This window comes from Euprymna scolopes, chromosome 24 (assembly GCF_053919585.1).
Source record: "Euprymna scolopes isolate OS-2025 chromosome 24, ASM5391958v1, whole genome shotgun sequence".
In the NCBI taxonomy this organism is placed as follows: Eukaryota; Metazoa; Mollusca; class Cephalopoda; order Sepiida; family Sepiolidae; genus Euprymna; species Euprymna scolopes.
In genome coordinates this window covers 82,816,216-82,837,790 of record NC_136505.1, presented here as the reverse complement: position 1 = coordinate 82,837,790, position 21,575 = coordinate 82,816,216, and the positions used below count along the sequence as shown (strand labels likewise).

The following is a 21,575-nucleotide window of genomic DNA, read 5'->3' as shown; positions in this document are numbered from 1 at the left end:
AAATAATCTTTGTATTTTATAAATTATTAGAAAAATTGCTGCTGGAAAATTCTTTTTTTAACATTAGTTCTACATGCCCACATTTAAATATTACTGCAGCATTTTAGTCCATTTATTCATAGAACTTTCTCACAGTCACAAGAATAATATTTTTAATTATTCAATTTTGACATTATTGGTAAACAAATAAAGCTGCTGTAACAATTTTATCGATGAAATGGATTTGAGGCAGTCTAGAATAAGCCACAACCAAAGGATACAATTTACCTTAACTCCAATTTAAAAAAAAAAAAAAAAAATTTTAACTTCCGGTTGAATTATGAACAAAACCATGTTGTATATGCACATTTATAACTTTGCCCTTTCTAGGGTGTCTCAAATCCATTTGACCCATTCAAAAGGATAGTTGTATTCACTTACTCATTTTGTCAAGGCCATGTGTGTTCAAATCTCAAAAAGAGCAATAAAAATTGCAACCTTTATTTTTAACTAGCGGGGGTGCCCTGCGCTGCCCGGGTGTTTGGAGGTGTGTGTGTTGGGGAGGAGATAAATCAAAATGGGCTATTTCAATATTTAAAAAAAAAAAAATGTTAACAAAAACAGCGAACATACAAAAACAAAAAATTTGAGGTGTGTGTGTGTTGGGTGGGGGGTGAGGGGTTAAAGCAAAACAATTTAAAAAAACGATAAACTATAACAAATCTTAAAAAAAAAAAAAAAAAAAAACTTAACTCCTACAGATGTGGCACTGACAGAAGGCAGTAGCCACCATCATGCATATCCATAAATAAACCAAACTTTAAACAGCAGGTGCAAAGTACTGTGGCTGCTGTATTGCCATTTGGTGAATGGATTCTGGACCATGCAGTAGTCTCTGATGGGGCCTCACGATGCCATACTAGTGGGTAATTGTTACGGATTTACCTTATGTGCTACAAAAAAAAAAGAAAAAAAAATTTCCTGTCCTTTTCTCTTACTTTTCCTCTCTATCCTGCTCTAACCAAATATGCCGACCTATTCCACAAATCCCAAAACCTCAGCATGAAATATCTCCAGAAAAAAAACACAAATAAACCTAGAACCCCATCCTCCAACATAGACCTCTACTACCATATCTCCTTCTCCAATATCAGGGGTCTACATTCCAAACTTCCAGAGGTTGAAACCCAATTACAGATGAAACAAGACATATTCTTTCTAAGTGAAACTGGAATAGGGCCGACCACTTCCCTAGATGAGTTCATAATTAACGGATACTCTAACTTAACATCTAAATCTGACCCCCAAGATCGCCATGGGCATGGAATATGTGCCTACATTAAAGATGGCTTCCCATGTGACAGGGATATCTCCAAAGAAGACCCTAATTTACCTTATATGTGCTTCCGGGTTGCACTTGCTTACACCACCACATTTATATTTCCCTCTATTGGACCCATAACAGCGGAGTTACTATTTTTCAGAGTATATCTGAGAAAATAGACCACATCCTGTCTGCACATCCCTTGGCTAACATTCACATCTGTGGTGACTTCAATGTCTATAGCGTGGAATGGCTGACCCACTCAAATAAGACAGATGAGGGGAGGTTCTGTTATGATTTTGCCATTTCCTATGACCTCACTCAAATTGTTCGCGAGCCCACCCGTGTGCCCAATACTACCTGTCAATATGCAAGCCTTCTAGACCTTTTTATCACAACTTCCCCTGAGCTATGTTCATGTTCAATTCTTTCTCTAGAATCCTCCGACCACTCTGTTGTATCAGTTAAGATAAAAATGAAATCTAATAAGTCCCCAGACGTACCTCGCCACAGTACTGTATACCGATACTCCATGGCTGACTAGGATAGCTACCATACATTCATATCTGACCTACTTCTGCATTCCATGTTTAAAAAGTATATGTCCTCTATAGTATCAGACCTAACTGAATGGTTAATTGTAGGCATAGACCCATTCATACCATCTAAAAAATTCCAACAAAAACCTAACAGCCAGCCATGGTTCTCCTCAGAATGTGCTGCTGCCATCGCGCACAGAAATCACTTTTTCCATAGCTACCAACGTAATAGATGCACTGAGACTAAAGCTGCTTTCAGGACTGCCAGCAACCACTGTAAAAGAGTAATAAAAAATTCAAGAGAGCTATATGCTCAGTCCGTTAAATCCAAAGTAGCTGACCAGCGGCTTGGTTCCCACCAATTTTGGCAAATAACAAATAGGATCCTGAACAGAAGTGTGCGTTCTATCCCAACCATTATCAATGGACCTGAGGTCATCTCGTCAGCATCAGACAAGGCCAAACTATTTGCCAAGAACTTTGCAGCTAATTCTATCCTATGTGACGGAGACCATTAACTCCCTACATTTTGCCTTTTATATATATAGATTATTGTTGCTGAGATTGATGTTTTTAATTCTAACTTATATTATTTTATTATTTAATGCCTTTTTCTTTTTTTTCTTCAGCATACAGAATTTGTAAATCGCTTTTACTACCCTGGACAGCAACTGCGTGGCGTGATGGGTGACTTACGCGATGTTGAATGGATCCATAGCACACAACTTTACAATAAGACAAATGCAAATAGCAAACAGCGTATGAATATGAACGTGGTTGTGGTTGTTGAAGAGGTACTGAAATAATGATGTTTTCTTTTGTTTGGTATCCATGATTATATTTGCATTTTTATCTTTAATCTGCACAAATGCTACATTCTTTGATCATCTCTTCGGTGAACTGGGCCACCATCTTGAAATTCATTAGTGGTTAGTAACTAGCTGAATGAATGAACACAGGCACACTGAGTATCCACAACATTAATCAGTTTATAATTCTGCAAACCAATCTCCTCAGATAGGAATATGAATCAGGAATAGGTAATTTAAGTGAAAGTAGTTCATTTTTTAACTCAAAAATGAATACACCCTAATTAGGGAGGAAAACACCACCAAAAGTCAGAATTGTTTAATCTCAATGAAATTTTCAGTATTAATTGTTAATTAATGAAAGTTAATATATTTTAATAAAATATATATGTATATCTGCTCTTTATTTCTAGAATGAAATATGGCATTATGCACAGTCAAAACTCAATGACCACCTTTTATAAAAGATTACATCCTGAAGGTGTAAAGGAAAGCCATTTTTAAAGGCAGCAAGTATTTAAAACTCTTAAGATAGTTAATTGTTTTTAATTTTTGATTTGAGTATCATTTTCTACTGAGAGCTACCGTTAAAAGAAATCTTCTGACACAGATGGGAAGTTCTTGGAACAAAGCTCTGTTTATGGAAAAAAAAAAACTGTTTATGGAAATTCCGCTTGATGTTAGGTACATGAAAAAAAGGAAAGTTCTTTGCGGTAGTGGTAAGAATAGTTCTTGCTGTGAATATTGTAAAAGGCAGAACCAGAGATTGAATCTCAAATGCGACAAACCAAAATAATGTGATTCAGTATCACATAACTTAAAACTGACTTGATATGACAAAACAAAACTGTCAAAATAGTTTCATGTTATTGTTTCCTACAAAGAGAAGCAAGATGACGCCTGTATTTGTATTATGTAATAAGTGAAATATTTCAGTAGAAATTTAAAAATGACAAAAGTTAACTAAATGTCTCCTGATTCTAACAATTTATGATGATTGAAAGACTTCCCCTCTTAAACAAAAAAAAACAATAACTTGTTTTAAAAAATAAATTGACCTTGCTTTTTTGTTTGTTTTTGTTTTTTATGGTGTGATTTTAAAAAACCGCCAACATTGAATCATGAAATTGATTTCCTAGGATTAAGTTTTATTTAACTTTTATTAATCTAAAAAGAATTTCATTTGATTATTTTTCTTGTTGCTTATTTCAAGGTAAAAACCAAAGATGTTGAAGTTCATTGGTCCTGTTGTGGTTTCAAAAATGCATCCAGTACTGAGGCACCACCTTCAATTGTTAAAAAAGATGATCTCTTAAGGTTTGTATTGTTTTCATTGCTCAAAATTGTTCATTATTATTAGTCATAACACTAATTAAGATGCATTCAGTTATAAAATTTGATTGAAAAATAACGTGAATTTTTTTTTTTTTTTTTTTTGTATCAAAATTATTTGATCTGCCATTTATGGCCAGTATCTAATCAACACAAAACAAAGATCTAGCAATGTCTTTTGAAATAATTTCTGCATAAGTTCTACTGCTGTATCCTCACAAAAACATGTTTATTTTCCAGAAAAATTATCTCCATACTCAACTCATGACTTGTCTAGTTGATATCCTATTTACAACTCTATCTAAAGTCCTCTATATAAAATCTTTGTTTAGTTAATATTTGTATAAGTAAACATACTCAACAATATTTCACACTGACCTACCCACTCCTTTCATTCAGATTTTGATTAAACCAATCAACATGTCACTCCACCTTGTCCCTTTACTACTTTCTTCCTCCTTACATTCTATTTAATTATCTTCCGCTATTCTCCTTCTGCACACCCTCTCTCTGACTATCACTTCTCTCTATAATCTTGTATAAGAGTAATCCAAAATATTCTTGCTATTGTGATATTAATAAATGAATCAAAATATTATAGTAATATTTAGACGCACATGTATAAAACTGGTAAAAAATGGAAGTTTCCACATAAAGAAAAAGTGGAAAATTCCATTAGAAATTAAGATTAGAACTAGCACTATATACCATGATATTGCATGATACAAGTAAAATGTTTTATTTTATTTGAACTGCAGGAAATAGCAGTCAGGTTTGGGACAGCTGATCCCTCTCCTCTAAAGGAGTTGTTTTGAGATATTATGTCTACTGAAAAAGAAAAACCCAGAAAGCATTATTAAGTCTCATATGATCATGTGCTGTCATTAGTTAATACATTTTATTATATCCTATGCTATTAAGAATAAAGAAAAAAATGATAACAATGAAAAAGGAGAGGAAGAACAAACTACTGCTATGTGTTATCTGTACAGCAAGACTTCCGCTATCTGTGGTAAGTTACCATTCAGATAACTTGCTGGGATTGAAGAATGTTACAATATTAGTCAAAGATGTTTTTGATTTTTTTGTCTTTTACATTTTGTGTAAGTCGATTTTTCCATTTTTATTTAATTCACATCTGTAAAGTAATAAATTGTTTTATTTTTTCAGAATGAAAAAGTTAGATTGGTTTCATCACAGCTCCATTCAAATTGGAGATAAAGCTTATTATATAATCAAAGATACTGATGCTATTTTTGATCACCAACCAAAACATCACACTCCACAAAATGTGCCGAATGGGGGACGATCTTGCTCCGGATTAACAAATGGCTTCACTGACGCTAGGAACGGCAGTAAAGCCACTGGGGGGCATATGGAAGTGGAGGGGGCAGACAGTTGTATAAATGGAACAGAGATGGTCACAGGGAAAGATCAGAATGATGATAAGCCTGAGAAATCTCTGAGTAAGATCACTAACATTGATGAAATAGAGAACCTTGAAGAATATGAAGAGTTGGATGATGATGACGAATCCGATAAGGCATCTGCTACCTCCGGCCATTCCAATGCTTCCACTTCTTCGTTACAGCGAAAAAAGCCGACTCATCGGGGTCCCACTCTTAAAACACAACTGATGAAAAAAGTGCGTGGTAGAAAAGCTCGCCAGAAAATGACTTTGCCTGAAAGAGAATTGAAACCGGGAGAAAAAGTGCCTGTTGAAGTCTGTTATACTTTCTCGAGGGTTAATGTAATGTGGCAAGTAAGTGTTTCCTGCTTTGTTAATTATCATATGAATTTTGCTTTGCTTTGTTAATTATCATATGAATTTTGCTTTGCTTTGTTAATTATCATATGAATTTTGCTCTGCTTGGTCAGTGGATGACTTTTCTGTGGAGTTCAAAAAAGTTTTTTAAGAAGCAGTTATTAAATCATGTATGTTAATTTGTCCAGGGGCCTGTGAAAATATGGATATTGTGAACATTGAGGAGAGTTTATCTCACCAGTAAATGAATGCATAATGTTTATAATTTGTATGTGCTAATTTACATATTTACATATGTAGTTTACTTTTTCAATTGATAACCTGTATAAGACCATATCTTTTGAGTGGAAGACAGTCGTATTATTAAAAGAAATTGTACTAAGTCAACATGGTTTCAAATTTGAGAGGGAATGTTTAAAGAATAAAAAAAGCAAATACCTCAAACCAACTATGATAAACATTATCTAAACATATGTAAAGAAACTTTGAGGTCTTAAGCTAAAATTAGTGTGCTTGAGTGATACTCTGAACTGCTAAGCTGCGACTGCAAAAAAATGAAGTAGAAAGTGAACGACAGTAGAAAGGCCAGTGAATCCATTGAATTTCTTAGACAATATGGTGTCCTAACAATTAGTTGTTAGCTTCTTGGTGGATGGATTGTGAAAAAAAACTTAGAAAAAGGTGGATGTGGCCATTTCTGGTGATCAGCTGAGAGTGCCTGAGAGAAAGACTGAACATTTAGAATTTGATTTGGGGAGATTGCAGATAGTCTACAGGGAAGAAGGATCTTTGTATCTGACAAAAAGATTGTCACTAAGGCTAGGAGTCCCTAATCATGACAGTATAACATCCATACCCTACAATACCTAGCACAACTAAGTTATATCTACAACTTGTTTTGTGGGTTTTATTTTTTTTTGTTTTGCCGTAGCATGACCACATAGAATTAAGATCAAAGTTTTTGTGTGTAACAGAAAGTAAAAGCAGGGAATAAGAACAATAAAAATTGAAAGTAATTTTTTTTTTAACCACCACAAACCAATATTTGCCGGATTTTACTGACTTGTCTAGTTTTTGGTTAGAAACTTATTTTGGTTGGTATAGGGGAAATTCTCACTCTACATTATATATAAGATAATTATCAGAATTTTACTTTAATCTATTAAAAAGAAAGCATTTTCATGTCTACATAAGCGGAAACTTAATAAAATGGTTAACTTTATTAAAGTAGTTTGAAGTTTACAAGCATCAAAATAATGAAAGTTAAGTTTTCATGATTCTATTAATGTATAGAAACAATTAGTAAACCTGAAAGAGTTTTAAAGTGCGACATCTTTTAAAACAACTTTTCTTTATAAACCCCCGCACATCTCTATACTCCAACTGGTTCAATATAATAAAAAGAAGGCGCTGCATTAACAATTGTTAAAGACTGAATCTTAATGGATTCGGTCCTAACTTGAAGCAACAATAACTAAGAATAACATCAATTAACCCTTGTACAAGGTTATTGCTGGCAGAACGACAACAATCTACCTTTTACACATCTACTCTGGAATAAATCGAATAAAAGGTTTACTTTTAAATTTTGTAAAGATTCTAGAGGGCATCAAGTTTGAAAAAATGCATATGAAGATGACCTGTCAGCTTAAATGCAAATAAAACAATCAAAATGAGAATCATAGTCTGTAGCATCAAAATAATACAAAAACTCTATATTATTCCTACGTACACATTCTATGTGTCAACGCGTCCCTCTCGTTGCCAGCCAAGATGTTTGTATTTAGTACCTTTTATGTCATTACTAATATTTCTATTTGTGTGTGTGTAAAATGGAGATACTAAGTCTAGCAAATCTGGAATTATGCATTTATAGCAAATCTTATGAATGAGACCCAAAACTCTGCAACACTCGGGAATAGATTGAAGCAAATATCTGAGAAAGACAAGAAACTCTGCATTGCTTGAGAATACTTTAAAACAAGTTTGTGTTTCATTATAATGTTAAGGAAGAGAAAGACGAAAAAACTCTGCATTGTCTGGTAGCACTAATTTTAAAATATGAATTTATTAATATTAATCTTGTGTGTGTGTGTGTGTGTGTATATATATATATATATATATATATATATATATATATATATATATATATACACACACACACAAAATAATATATTAATGTACATAATATTTATTTTAAAAAAATTTTATTTTTATTTATTTTATTTTATATTTTTTAGGATGGTTCCGTGGAATTAGGTATTCCATCCCCGGATTTATTTCCGATCCACCATTTAGATGAATTGGAATTTTTTCCTGGAGATTATGTGTTGGATGCAAAAGGTAAATGCAACATAAAATTTGGTAGCAATTAAATATTATCTGATGCTAAGATAGTTGCATGCAGTAGAATATAGTGACATGTAAGGAACTGGGCTGCCTTGGCAATTTTATCTTTCATTACAAAGTAATTTTTTCCTAGTTTCTATTCACAGCTTTCACTTAAATAAAAAAAAATCAATTAAATATTTTTTTCTAAAAAAAAAAAAAAAAATTCACTTAGGAAGGGCTTAATACTAAAACTTATGCCTCCAAGAAAAGAGTTTGAATGTTCATGTGAAAACAGCACAACCAGGGGAACAGCCTCAAAATCGTGAAAAAAAAAACACTGTAGGCTAGATGTCTGCAAAGAGACCTTCTCACAGACGGTTGTCAACACATGAAATGATCTCCCAGATGCAGTTGTACAAGCACAAACGGTAAACGCATTCAAAAGCAGACTTGACGCCCATTGCTGTCGAGTTTATATTGTCTATCCTCCTAAATGGAAGTGCAAATTCCTGGGTTTCTGGGCCATGCATGCCACAAAGTTGTCTAGGAAAATTTTCCCTTGGAATGATGAACAGGTCCAAAACTTGGACCTCAAACATCAAACATCTATATGTCAAAGTCACGTCAAAGTCAGTCAAAATAATTTTAAAACTAACAATAGAAAAAATAAACAAATAATAATAAAAAAAATAAATAAACATGCATATACATAAACTATCACACACACACAAGTCAGGACACTAGCTATATACGCTAAATAGCACACACAAAGGAATGGGTCAACCAGGGGTCAACTGGGCCTTTGTCCTGTAAACGCCTGCTCATTGGCTGATTAGAAAGTGTGCGGTGAAAACTAGAAAGCTGATTGGCTAACTAAAAATCAATAGAAGGTGCGTATATAAAAACGCGAGACAACCACAAAATTCTCGCATAAGCCTGATGAATTCAAAACATCGAAAAAAAAACAAAAAAACTAACATAAGGCAAATGAACGATGAAAACAGAAAAACGAACACGTGAAAAATGGCTTAAATAAGCCTATTTCGATATTAAAATTTAAAAAATCGATGAGTACCCGAGTGTTTGGGGGGGGGGGGATAAGTGAAGGAAAAAAAAAGAAAACGGAAAAACGAACGTTACGTGAAAAATGGCTTAAATAACACTGGTTCAATATTTATATTTGAAAAATTGAAAAAGAAAAAAAGACATCTCACACCACGATTCAAACCCAAAACGTTTAGATAATGAACCAACACGCTAATCAACAGACCTAACGCGATGTACATGAAATTTGTTCAGTTTTTCAACTATTTAAAGTAAATCAGGTCATGACGTCATCTGGCGCATGCGTAGAACCGCTCGTCGTCACAAGAAGACCGTTTTTTTTTGTTTTTTTTTTTTTAAAGACACCAAAAATAAAAACTAGCATTTTTTTTTTTTTAAAGTAAGGTAGATGTATTCACTTTGGGTTCAGTAGAATGAAACAGAAGACATAATGCAACTTATCTGTTAACACCTACCGCTCGTTGCATTATGTCTTCTGTTTCATTCTACTATTATTTTCATTATACTTATTAATATATGTTGTGTAATGTAGTTTCAGAATACATATATAGAGAGGTAGAGGGGTCTATCTTCCAAACTCTGGAAGTTTGTAAATAGACAAGAACTTTACATACATATAAATGCCAAAGAGTATTGTTTTGTGAAATCTTTTTTTAATTTTCATTCTTCAGCAGCAAATACCAACATAATTTAATAGACATTAAACCATTGTTACAGCTGATAATAAAATTGAAGAAAAGGATTTTATTTCCATAACATTTCAGCTTATGTTACCCCCAACCTTCTTTAGATGAGTCTTTGTTGAACTTGAGAATCTAATGCAAAATATTGAACTGGATACTGAATGGAATGAGAACAATTTACTCCTGTGGATCAACCGAATGGATAGATTGTTCTTCCATGTAGAAAGATTAATTATTGAGTTTATCACTTTAAAATGATTATTAATCAACCACTTTATTTGTGCCAAGCTATTGATTAATAATCAGTTCTAAATAAGTTTTCTGAGGCTTACCATGTCATGGCTGATAAAACAAGAACAGCCTACTCCAAGGGATTAAACAAAGAGTACAATTTGTAAAACCATTTAGACTCCAGAGTTTTATATGAGTTCTTACACACATGAAATTGGGAAAGTTGCATTACCTGATGATGGCAGATTGGTAGTTCTGGTCTAGCTTTTTGGTCATGTAGGCATCAGTGTAAATCAGAGAGCAGACGTAACTTGCAACGTAGTGAAAATGGCACTCAAAAATCTAAATGATCCAAACGAATATTTCTTGAAATCTATATAAAAAATAATTGACAAATTTCATAGAAACAGAAAACTATAAGGAACAGAATAGCAGTAGCTAGTTCTAACAACTGAATTAGCTTTGTTTTTTTGTTTTTTTTAATGTAATTTCTTTTGTTATTCATAATGTATAACCAACATTTTTTACTATTTTTGTTTTTTTTCTTTTAGATTCTGGAGCAAGCAATGTATATGGTGTTGTTATTAGCTGTAACCATGCTGAAAGGACATGTTTGGTGAAATGGATGAGGGCTTACGATGCAGGGAAATCAAATCGGTAGGTCTATTTTATATCAAAATAATTTTTCTTGATAAAACTAGATTTGGCTTAAATATTTCCCCTTATTTTATTAATCTTTTTTAATCTAAAAAAAAAAAAAAAAAAAAGACAAAAGTTTGACCTAGAACAACCCTCAAACAAGTACAGAAATATGTCGTTCCTACAGAAAAAGGAAATGGACAGACCTCTTGGAGGTCAACCTGAGAAAAAGGAAACTATAAGGATATTTCGGGGAAATAAATCTTTGGAGGGGTGTATTCTGAGGTAGCTCACACCCCCTATGTCCACAAACAATATGGATTAGTCTGGCTTCTATAATGCCAGACATTTCAACCTTCAAGCAGAAAGAACACTCATAGTTTAACCGCTTGTAGTGGACCCCAGAACTCTTTCACATTACAATTGTGATTTCTTAAACCAAACCAACAACAATAAGAAATGTTATCATGCATCAAAATTCACCAACAAATTTACTGAAATCGCAATTATTGAAATCCTGTAATAAAAAAATCACTTCAAGTTTCTATACAAGAAATCAAAGATAGAATTTAATAACTTTGCACCAAACTTAGCAAATAACTATTTTGTAAGTGCATTTACAATTTGTCTATAAAATATCTGCATACAAAACTGTTATATATAAGTCTTATTAATTTTCTTTTTTTTAAAATTCATTCTCCATTTTTTTTTATATGCACCTTTCTTAAAAAACATTTTCTTCTACACTACCAACATAAATAGCCTCAAATCTTGTTTTAATTTACGTTACAAATAAATAATCAACACAATAAAATGTATTGTTTTACTGTGTATATTTTCAGCATCCCAATTGTTTTTTGTTTTTGTTATTTTTGCGTTTAAATTAAGATATATCAAAATTTGAATTTAACTTTAAGTATTATGGTAAAAGAATAATTGCATAAATAAAAAGAATTTTTTTTAATTTATTTTTTGAGGTGGGTGGAATAATTAGCATAGGCTGCAGAGTTTAGATAATAACAAAAAACATTTGTACAACACTACATTTTCATTTATGCACAACACTTGCAAAACACTATGTCAATACAGCTAAATGTGTGTGTGTACCAATAATGTGAAAAATCAACCCGAATCCAAATTTTATCCAAGACAACACATCTTGCACACATGAACAACACGGTATTCTTTCCGTTAAGATAAACCCTTATTATTGGTATCAACTATACTTGAGACACCCCAAAATCATAAACATCCAAAAGGGAACATATTGGCTTGACATCATTTTCTTTTTCTTCCAGGTGGTTCATAAACAACACCCTTGCTTTTCACAGATTCTTCATAAAACATTTTGTTTTGTAAATTTTAGAGATTTGGATTTTCCCTACATTAAAAGCCAACCTTCTGTCTTATTTTACCTTCTTGGGTATGCAAGTAAATAAGGCATGTTTATTATGAAATGTTTTGTAAGTAAAACTATTAAAATTTTATTTTATGCTTGTAAAGTATATATTTAATATACCAAAGTTTACAAGACAAAACGTTTTTTAAACCACTTAAATGTTTTTGTTTAAATTTTTGTTTATCGATTGATTTTAAGTTTTTGATTTTGATTAAAAATCTATTTTTCTTTATAAATTTCTAAAGTTTACAAAATCAAGCGTTTTCTAAAAAAATATTGCATATGTTTAATTTAAAATTTAATTGAAAGTTTAAAAAAGAATTGTGTGCAGCCAACATGGTCATTTATGATTTGTGGGATGCCTCAACTATGATTGACCCTTTTTTGTTATACATTGTTGTTCAATTTTCTGAGGAAGTCTAATAATAAGGACTAAATATTAAAATGTCGCCATATGAAATAATTTGATTGTGTTGTGGTATATTCGTTTTACATTTAATCTTTTTATATAATCTTCTCAAACAGTTTCCATATCTCTATTATGAATTTCTTTGTATTATAATTTTTGTATTATGACTAGAAACTGTTTTGCTTTGTTGTGTCTTTAACCTGTTAGGGTAAAAACACTCCCCTCACACCTTATCGAAAATGGCAATTTGATTTGGTGTTTCAGTTTGTATACCCTGGTTAAGGCTGCCCTCGATTGGTTCAAGAACTTAATCATGAGGGGTTTCCCTTCTTCACAGGAATATATGCTGCCTTATTATGGGTAATGTGACCATTAACCCTTCACTTACAACTAACCAACATATTGCATGAAGTGATACGATTTGAAAGTTCATAGATGCGAATTACTTCAGCACGTTCACTTGAGATAACAATTCTCAGTAAAAATATAGAAAATACAATTTTGATTTTTATGTAGATTTGTTATTGAATAAAACCATTTTTAATGAAAATAAACAATATTTTCAATGACAATTATAATTTGGATTATTCAACTATTTTCCTCTTAATTGTTATTTTCAGGTTTTGGCCAATGTGAACAAATAGATTAAACATTATTGATATATATGCATAACTTATATATATATCACATGTTCAAATTTATGCTAACTAGGTATTTTTGGCTTTTTATTAATATTTATCCTCTGAAGAAAAGAGCATTATTTTTGGAAATCCATGGGTTAAGGATTTTTATTTATTATTCCTTGTTTGAATTTTTAATGGATCAATAAATATTGGAATCTATTCAATTTTATTTGCATACTCTAATTTTCCCATTCCTTTAATTGCTCTATCTATATTGAGCTTTTTATTATCTTGATAGATTCTAATTATAAAATTATATTTGTAATAGTCATATATATATATATATATATACACAAACACACACACACACTTATTCCTAGTAATAAGTAGGGATATGGCAACAGCATATTCTTTTTCTTGTTTTGATTCTCAGATATATATCCATTGATATCTTAGTTTTTATGTAGAGTGATGTGATCCTCTGTTGATTTTGTCTGTGTCCGATATATACTCGAGAGTAAAAGCAATGAAAAGTATATGCTGTTGTCCTAGCCCTAGTAATAATACTACACCTCTAAACAAGATTAGATTGAAGCTCCCAAAATTCATACAGGAATTATCTACATGGATCCATGATGTAGTGATTTAAAGACCTTGATTAACAATCGGTCTTAAGTGATATTCTGAATGTTGAAGCTTTGATCCTTACTATAGGTGATAACTAAGAATCTATATAATATTGCTGTCCATTTCACTTTTTCTTGCAAACCAATCTGGCTGAAATTTTGTATAGATCTTTGTTATAGGAAACTAAGTTTCATGCACAGTTAGGGATTAGTATTTAATATAAAAATGAGCACAACTTTAACCACATTCAACTATCAAGTTCGCATAAAGCACTCATTCTACGTCAACAGGCTTTAACTTTTGCCTGTTTTTAATGGGCTAGGAAGTTTAGTACCATAATAATAAACACTTCTACCCAGTCATAACTGTTGGAACAATCTACACTCCTCGATTAAGTAATGGATGTAGTTTGAAATTCAGTATAGGGTACCATTTTCAAAGACTCATTTGAAGATGGTTTGAGGTTATATCAGTCGAAACATGAAAATAATACCCAAGATGAGAAAAGTAATTTGAATAATCCAAACAAATTGTTTCTTTTTCATTTTTGGCAAAGGCTTTGTAAATGACCACCATTTTGATTGTTTATGTAAGATAAATTCAAATTGGCAAGAAAAGATAACTTACTAAATCATGATTAAATCTTGAAAATTGGCTGTTCATAAAGTTTATTTCGAAAGGCAAGAAAATTTGAAAATCTTTAAAATGAAGATATTTGTTTTCACTGAAACTTATATTTTTCTTCACAATAAGTCTGCATGGCATAAAATTAGAATCATATAGTTTATATAAACATTGAAATTTCAAATAGAAATTGTCTGCTTGCAAATAACTTCTCATCTTGGTTTTTAAACTGGTAAAAAAATGGAGAGAAAATATCAATTAAATCTATAATTGATAAGACATTTTTATAACTAATTTTAACTTTTTGTGAATAGGAGAATGTAGATTTAAAGATAAATATTTTTATTGGTTTATTTTTGTTTCTGTTTTACAGGATGTCTTAGTTTACATATCTTGCTCTATATGATTTCGATGACAGGAAGATGCTACAGTTCTGTAAAGTGTCCTGTATGTCTTATAATTAGGGCTATGACAAGAGAATATCCTTTTCATTATTTTGATTCTCTAGTATATATCTTGTGTTTTAGATAGCGATGTGGTTCTCAATTGATTAACTGTGTCGGACACATACTCAAGAGTCAAAACAATGAAAAGAATATTCTCTTATAATAATGCATTTTCTTTTAAGGGATATTTTCACATCAGAGTTGAATAGCTTTTAGTTTTTCAAAATATTTTAATGAAATTCGGTAATTTAGTATACACACTCTAGAACATGAGTGAGAATGGCTAACCTACAGTGGCTTATATAAGGTATGGTACAACATCAAGTGATGTTGCTTATAATAACAGCATTAAGCTAGATATTCCACCAGACTAGACAAATTTTTTTTTCCTGGAATCCTAAGAAACCACAAGAAAGGTAAACTGTCATATTAAACTGTTACTTTGTGTAAAATCTTAGCAAATTCCCATTCTTCTATTATAGCATGCATACCTGTGATTGTCGATGAATTAAGCCTTAACTTATTCGTCTTCCGTGTTCCAAATCTTTACAATTTATTCATCTAAAATCACAGGTATGCATGCTCAAATAGAAGTATGAGAATTTGCTTAGATTTTACACAAAGTAACAATGCTAATAATTCATCCCGAGTGGTAAGAGTTCAGGGAAAGGTTATGAAATGATATACAAAGTTTCAAGTTCAAGTATCTCCGTTTCTTAAATGATAGGGATGTACACGTTGTTGTTTAAGAATGAGTTCCAATAGGTTTTTATCAAGTATTGTGTCAGCCTGTGGGGTTTCACAAAGTTCTTCGGATACACCCGATTTAAATGAAGTATCTGGTTGTAGAAATGGAGTCTCCAGTGAGATAAGTCATTAGTATTAGGTGCTATATCTTATGGCTTTGTGGCAAGTTGATGCAGCAACACTGTTTCCTCTCTTCCAGTTGGAAGTCTGACATGGGGATATCATCATACTTGATTTAACATCCGTTTTACATGCTGATATGCATTGGATGGCTTTAAGAAATTAATTTCCAAAGTAACCCATCTTTCGTTACTTATCTCTCTTATCCCTCGGGTTCATTTTTATCAATTCCTCATGTTTTCCTTGGTCTTGGTTTTCCATGAACTGAACCTGTTGTCTCAACTGTTCTACATCTACTAACCCAAGAACTCTCATCTATTCTTTTAATGTAGCTATGCCATTGAAATCTACTTTTCTGCATGTCTTCCTATACTGTCTAGCTTTCTTCTTCCTCTAAGGTCACCAGAACTAAGTCTTTTAGACTCGCATTACATATTCGTCATATTAAATACTTTATATAAAGCTTGTGATCATTTTTATGTAAACTGCAAATGGTAAAATGTGATTAGAAAGTGTGGCTTTTGGCTAAAACTGATATGCATTTCTAAAGATTTATAGTAAAAAAAAAAAAAAAAATGTAAAAACTAACTTTTAGAAGTTTACCGGATTTTAATTTGCAGAACATTTTGACAATCTTGCAAAATGTCCATTTCAATTCCAATCATTTTGCATATTTAAGGAAGTCCTCTTGTACACCTTGTACTTTAAACATCGGAAACAATAAGGTTCGAGGGTAATTTGAATATTTTACTACATGCTAATTTGTACTATTAATCAATGTACTCGCCCTCAGCAATGTGGACCAAGTTCAGGTGTGGTCAGAAAGCTGTGTAACATAGACTTAACTCATCCAAGTAGATGCACTATTAATGGAGGACTTCAGTTCATTAACATTGCTATGGTGAACTTTGCTAGCTTTGCTCTCAATATGCTCTCACACACTGTAGTCCAACGAGTTGATGTCTACTTTTCTGCATCTCTTCTGTGATTGTCATGGCCAGAAAATCATGTTTGACTCTTGCACAGTTTCGATCATATGTACTGGAGCATTGCATTCTTGATTTATCTTATTCAAAGCAGTACGTCTCTCAAGCTCCTTGGCCTAACGTTCACAGGAAACATGAGTTGGAACAATTACATCGAGGGCATTGCCAGGGCCGCTGCGAGGAAGGTGGGCTCTCTCTACCGTGCTAGAAAACTTCTAACACCCGAAAGTATCCTGTACCTCTATAAGGCCACTATTCGCCCATGTATGGAGTATTGCTGTCATATTTGGGCTGGTGCATCGGCTACTAGTCTCTCGCTCCTTGACAGGGTTCAAAAGAGAGTCACAAATCTGATAGGCCCTAAACTGGCATCTAAGCTTCAGCCTCTGTCCCATCGACGAAATGTATCATTCCTCTGCCTGTTCTACAAGTATTATAATGGTGAATGCTCTGAAGAACTGCAAGCACTTGTGCCCCCACGACGTGAACACCCTCGACAGACCCGACAAGCTGCAAAATCCCACCCCCACACTGTAGAGATCCCTAGATGTAAAAGATCTTTCTACTCCAGTAGTTTCTTCCCCAGAACTGCTAGACTTTGGAATTCCATTCCAGGTCACTGCTTCCCCAACTGTACTGACATGTATAAGTTCAAGTGCAACGTGAACCAACATCTCGCTGCCCTAATCCCTACATTGTACCCCAGTAGATGTTTCCCCTGATAATAGCCCCCTACACCTAAGTGGCAATGTGCCTTGTTTAGGGTGAAAATGTAATTAAAAAAAAATAATAAAATAAAAAAAAATTAAAAAAAAAAAAAAAAACTTTCATTGGCAAGATATATCTGTGGTCAGCAGTGGTTGATTGGTAGAGTTTCAAACTCTATGGTGATATTCTCATTTCAGGCCTCTATCTCGAGCATCATCACATAGACATATATCAAACATTGGAGAGGTCATGGTTAAAGCGAAGAATATTATGCTGTTTGTTTACAATCAGATCAACCTTGAAGATCTTCTTGGCTGAGAAATTGATAATGCAGTTTCCATGGCTTTTGAAATTGTTAAAACAAAAGCATTTTCAGTGTGGCTCTTGCATGTTAGCAGTTGAGGTTTTTTTGCAGATCTCAAGTTCTTCGTTGTTTTGGTCACTGATCTTTTTTTCCCTTCGCAAACTCAACCATCTTGAGAACTAGATCATTTTTAAAAGCTTTCCTAACAATAAATTGGGCAACAACTTGGATTCTGCATGAGCAATGTAAATCCCTGAGATCTTCATCGTTCCTTAATCTAACTGCAACTCTATGAATAGTCTTCAAATGGATTTTTAGCATCTTGATGTCAGAATAGTTATGAAATGAGAAATATATTCTTTTTTCTTTCCATTATAGTAGACATTCACAATTATTTATTGATTATAATTGCCTGAAAAAGATAAATTTTAAGATCGTCACACAAAACATTTATTGAAGTTTACCAAAAGATTTAAGCAATGAGGTGTAATAGGACTTTTGTAAAGCCAATTTTTAATGAAATTAAAAAAAAATCCTTTAATGAATACAAAATTCAGAATTTTTCTGGTAAGTAGAAAAGGGTATACAATATTAAATTATAAATAAAATTAAGTCGAATCATTTCTTGAAAAAAAAAAAAAAAAAACACTGTTAAAAAGCTAGTTTTTTGGGGGGGTGGGGGATAAACTACTAAAATGTGTACCTAAAACGTATCACTTCATTAAAATTTTTACTAAAACAACGTTATTATTGGTCAGTTGACTGGTAAGTGTCTTTTTATTTGACAGTATTGAATGAATACAGGTGCAACACCCATTTTTCTGCACTTTTTAGTTTCAGAGCCTTGTCGAATTCACCATTTTACTGGATCATTCCATTTAACCTTCATAATTCATTAACACACCTAACTTGCTAACTATACACCATGTCTCTAAACTACCAGAGATTGTTTAAGTTTAGAAACTTAAACCAGCAGTTCAATTTTTCTTGGATTATAATAGATCAGTGTTACACCACAGCTGCCATTTGAATTTGCCTATAAAGCTATAATTAGGGTTAAATTTAAACAAAGTAAAATCTCAAAATAAAGGAAGACTACCACTAGCAGTGTAAACAAGCAAATTGAATGTGTGCTACACTCAGAGCCATCTGTTGGCTATTCAGTAAACTAGTATGGTGGCATAAGGATAAAGTTCTCTTTGGATTTCGATCAGATAAAAAGGTATTGTTGTTGAAAAATTAGTGTTGCACTTGTACTGAATTTTGAATTTCTACTCGCACATTTTTAATCTAGTTTATAAATGTTTATTACTAAAAATGGTGGTGTTGAAATCATCTCATTTTAAAACGGTTTAAAGTTGCAAGGCATTTTTGGTTTTGGGGGAAAAAGCAATGCAAATTACCACCAAAAAAAGGAAATACTCTATTCCATAATCAAGACTAATGTGTATTTGTATATTCTTATATAATGTACTTCCATTCCAACACACTTAGGCTACCACATCAGGCTGTCTGAAGATACTGGTTTTCGTGATCTAAAATGTGCCAAACATTGGTGTTTTTTTTTTTTCTTTCCTAAACTCTATCATATTAAAAAAATAAAAACAATTTTCCTTTACAAAACAACTAAATTAAATATCAAATATTTAAAGATATAAAGAATTTGAAGCATATTACTTTTCCAAAACACAAATAATAATTTTTTTTTTTTTAATTGTTTCAATTGCTAAACTAAATTTATGCTAATAAAGAGAAGAATAAAAATAAAGAAATGGAGAGAACTTAAAAAGAAAATACTGATGAATAAGTAAAAAAAAACAAAGGAGACTGAAAGCAGAAACACAAAACAGGTGACAACTGATAAATGTTTTCTCAGAAATTTGTATTTATGCTATATCTAATTTATTCATACAAACATAAATAAAACTTGAACAAGAGTTTGCTTCTTTTTTTTTTTTTTTTGTCAATATCAATGGGTAAGATTGTTTTTACTTTGTAAATAGTTTGGAGAAAAAAAAACGCTTTCCATTTACTACATTTGCCAGATATAAATAAGACAAACTGAAACACAAAAATATTTCTATTAATCTTCATTCCTAAGAAATAGTTTCATGTTTATCTTGTAAAACACAGAATATTTGAGAATGGAGAGAAATGTTATTCCATTGTAAAATCTATTTAATTTAACTAAGAAAGCAGATGATAAAATGACATTTCTCTAATTTTCAAAACTGTTCCTAGTGTTCCTATAATTATTTATATTACATTAACTTAATGTTCTATATTCCTTTCAGCTCTCTGGCAAGTTCCATGTATTTGATGAGGTTTTCTGCTTCTTGTGATCTACTGGAACAGTGGAATTTAAAAAAATTTTTTATTTTATTATTTATTTATTTATCTATTTTTAGTTGGCACTTTTTCTAATTGAATTTTTATTTTTCTCTTTACTAGTGTCCCTTAGTATTTCATTTTTAGCTTTGATCATTTTTAAATTCTCACAGCAATTGTAATTGTTTGAACCAGTTAGGTGTGTGTGTGTGTGTATATCTATAATATAAAGCTGAATGTCTGTGTGTGTCTGGTCACGAATAGGCTCCTATATGGTTGACTATTTTAAAAAACTGATTACATATAATGATAGAAGATGTATCGAGACACAGGAATGGGTATGTTTGATCTGGCAGAACGGTGGTTCATTAAAATTCTGGGGTCTGCATTTGCGCTTGGTCCACAAAGTATGGAAATAAAAAATTAAAAAAATTAAAAAAAACGTTTACAAGTGTTTTTGATATAGATGTACATAATACTTTGATAAGTATGTTTAAACTTAAATAGGGATGATATAATAAAATTGTGGGATCTGCATTCACGCCTGGCCTCCATAGAATGGAAATATGTCACAAACTTTAACAAGGTTTTTTAATATAGATGCACAGTGAAAAATTTCCCCCACTCTATATCTGTGCCTAAATCAAAACGTGGATTCCATGAACAAAGCTTCTTTCTTAGAACTGCACGCCTGTGGAACTCTGTTCTGTCTGCCTGCTTCCCACCTGACTACAACTTGGATGTCTTCAAGTCCAATGTTAACAAATTCCTAATGAACCGCCCCCTTAAGTAAACACTTCATCAAATCTCCACACTAACATACTGTACTTGCAATAACCCTTATCCCTGAGTTGCTTCCGGGCCTTGATAAGTGGTGACCACCATGTAAAAAAACAAAAAAAAACCCAGAATATTGTGCTAAGTGTTTCAGTGTGAACAGGTATGGTATAATAAATTATGGGGTTTATCTATTTTATTTTTACTTTCATCATATTTTGCTTTGTTTTGATACCCCCAAATTCGAAGCTATCTCTTTACAACCCTTCCTTTTCATAACCTATCATACTTTCATAAATCAGATTCCATTTTCTGTAGGCTGTTTTTGAACCCAGTCAGTCAACGATGGGTACTTTTGCTAGTGTGTGTGTATATGTGTATGTGTGTATATATATATATATATATATATATATATATATATATATAATAAAATATATGGTCAAGCTCTGGTGTTGACGTGTGTTAAAAGCACACAGATGTCTTAGCGTCATACTGTGCTTCTCCCAGACAAATCAACCCCACGTGCACATTGTGACCACTGCCACACAGACGGGGCTCTGATGAACGACGAGTGTCCTGCGCCATATAACTGGACCTCCACTGCCTTGTGGGCCAAGGTTCTTTTAACCAAAGGCTAAGGGTGAGGTAACCCTGACAGGAACCTCCAGAGGAGCTTAGGTCCAGTCAGCTGCGACATATATGATCCACCGGTGTATGGAGTATGCTCTGGTGCCCAGCAACATAAGTCTCAGTCATGGATCAAATGGCATTAGGAGAAGG

At 32.5% G+C, this 21,575-nt stretch overlaps 1 protein-coding gene across 2 annotated transcripts in view; it reads left to right on the top strand.

Annotated features, from left to right (window-relative positions):
• LOC145246809 ((E3-independent) E2 ubiquitin-conjugating enzyme UBE2O-like) overlaps nucleotides 1–21,575 on the top strand; it is a 189,766-nt gene that overhangs the window by 129,111 nt on the left and 39,080 nt on the right. Inside the window, exons 5-10 of one of the 2 annotated variants that reach the window (XM_080108627.1) lie at nucleotides 2,472–2,636; nucleotides 3,865–3,968; nucleotides 5,154–5,745; nucleotides 7,989–8,091; nucleotides 10,610–10,715; nucleotides 12,770–12,865. In XM_080108627.1, the coding sequence (XP_079964753.1) occupies nucleotides 2,472–2,636; nucleotides 3,865–3,968; nucleotides 5,154–5,745; nucleotides 7,989–8,091; nucleotides 10,610–10,715; nucleotides 12,770–12,865 (1,166 nt within the window). The remainder of the gene's footprint in view (nucleotides 1–2,471; nucleotides 2,637–3,864; nucleotides 3,969–5,153; nucleotides 5,746–7,988; nucleotides 8,092–10,609; nucleotides 10,716–12,769; nucleotides 12,866–21,575) is intronic. The other variant, XM_080108628.1, reaches the window with a different exon arrangement.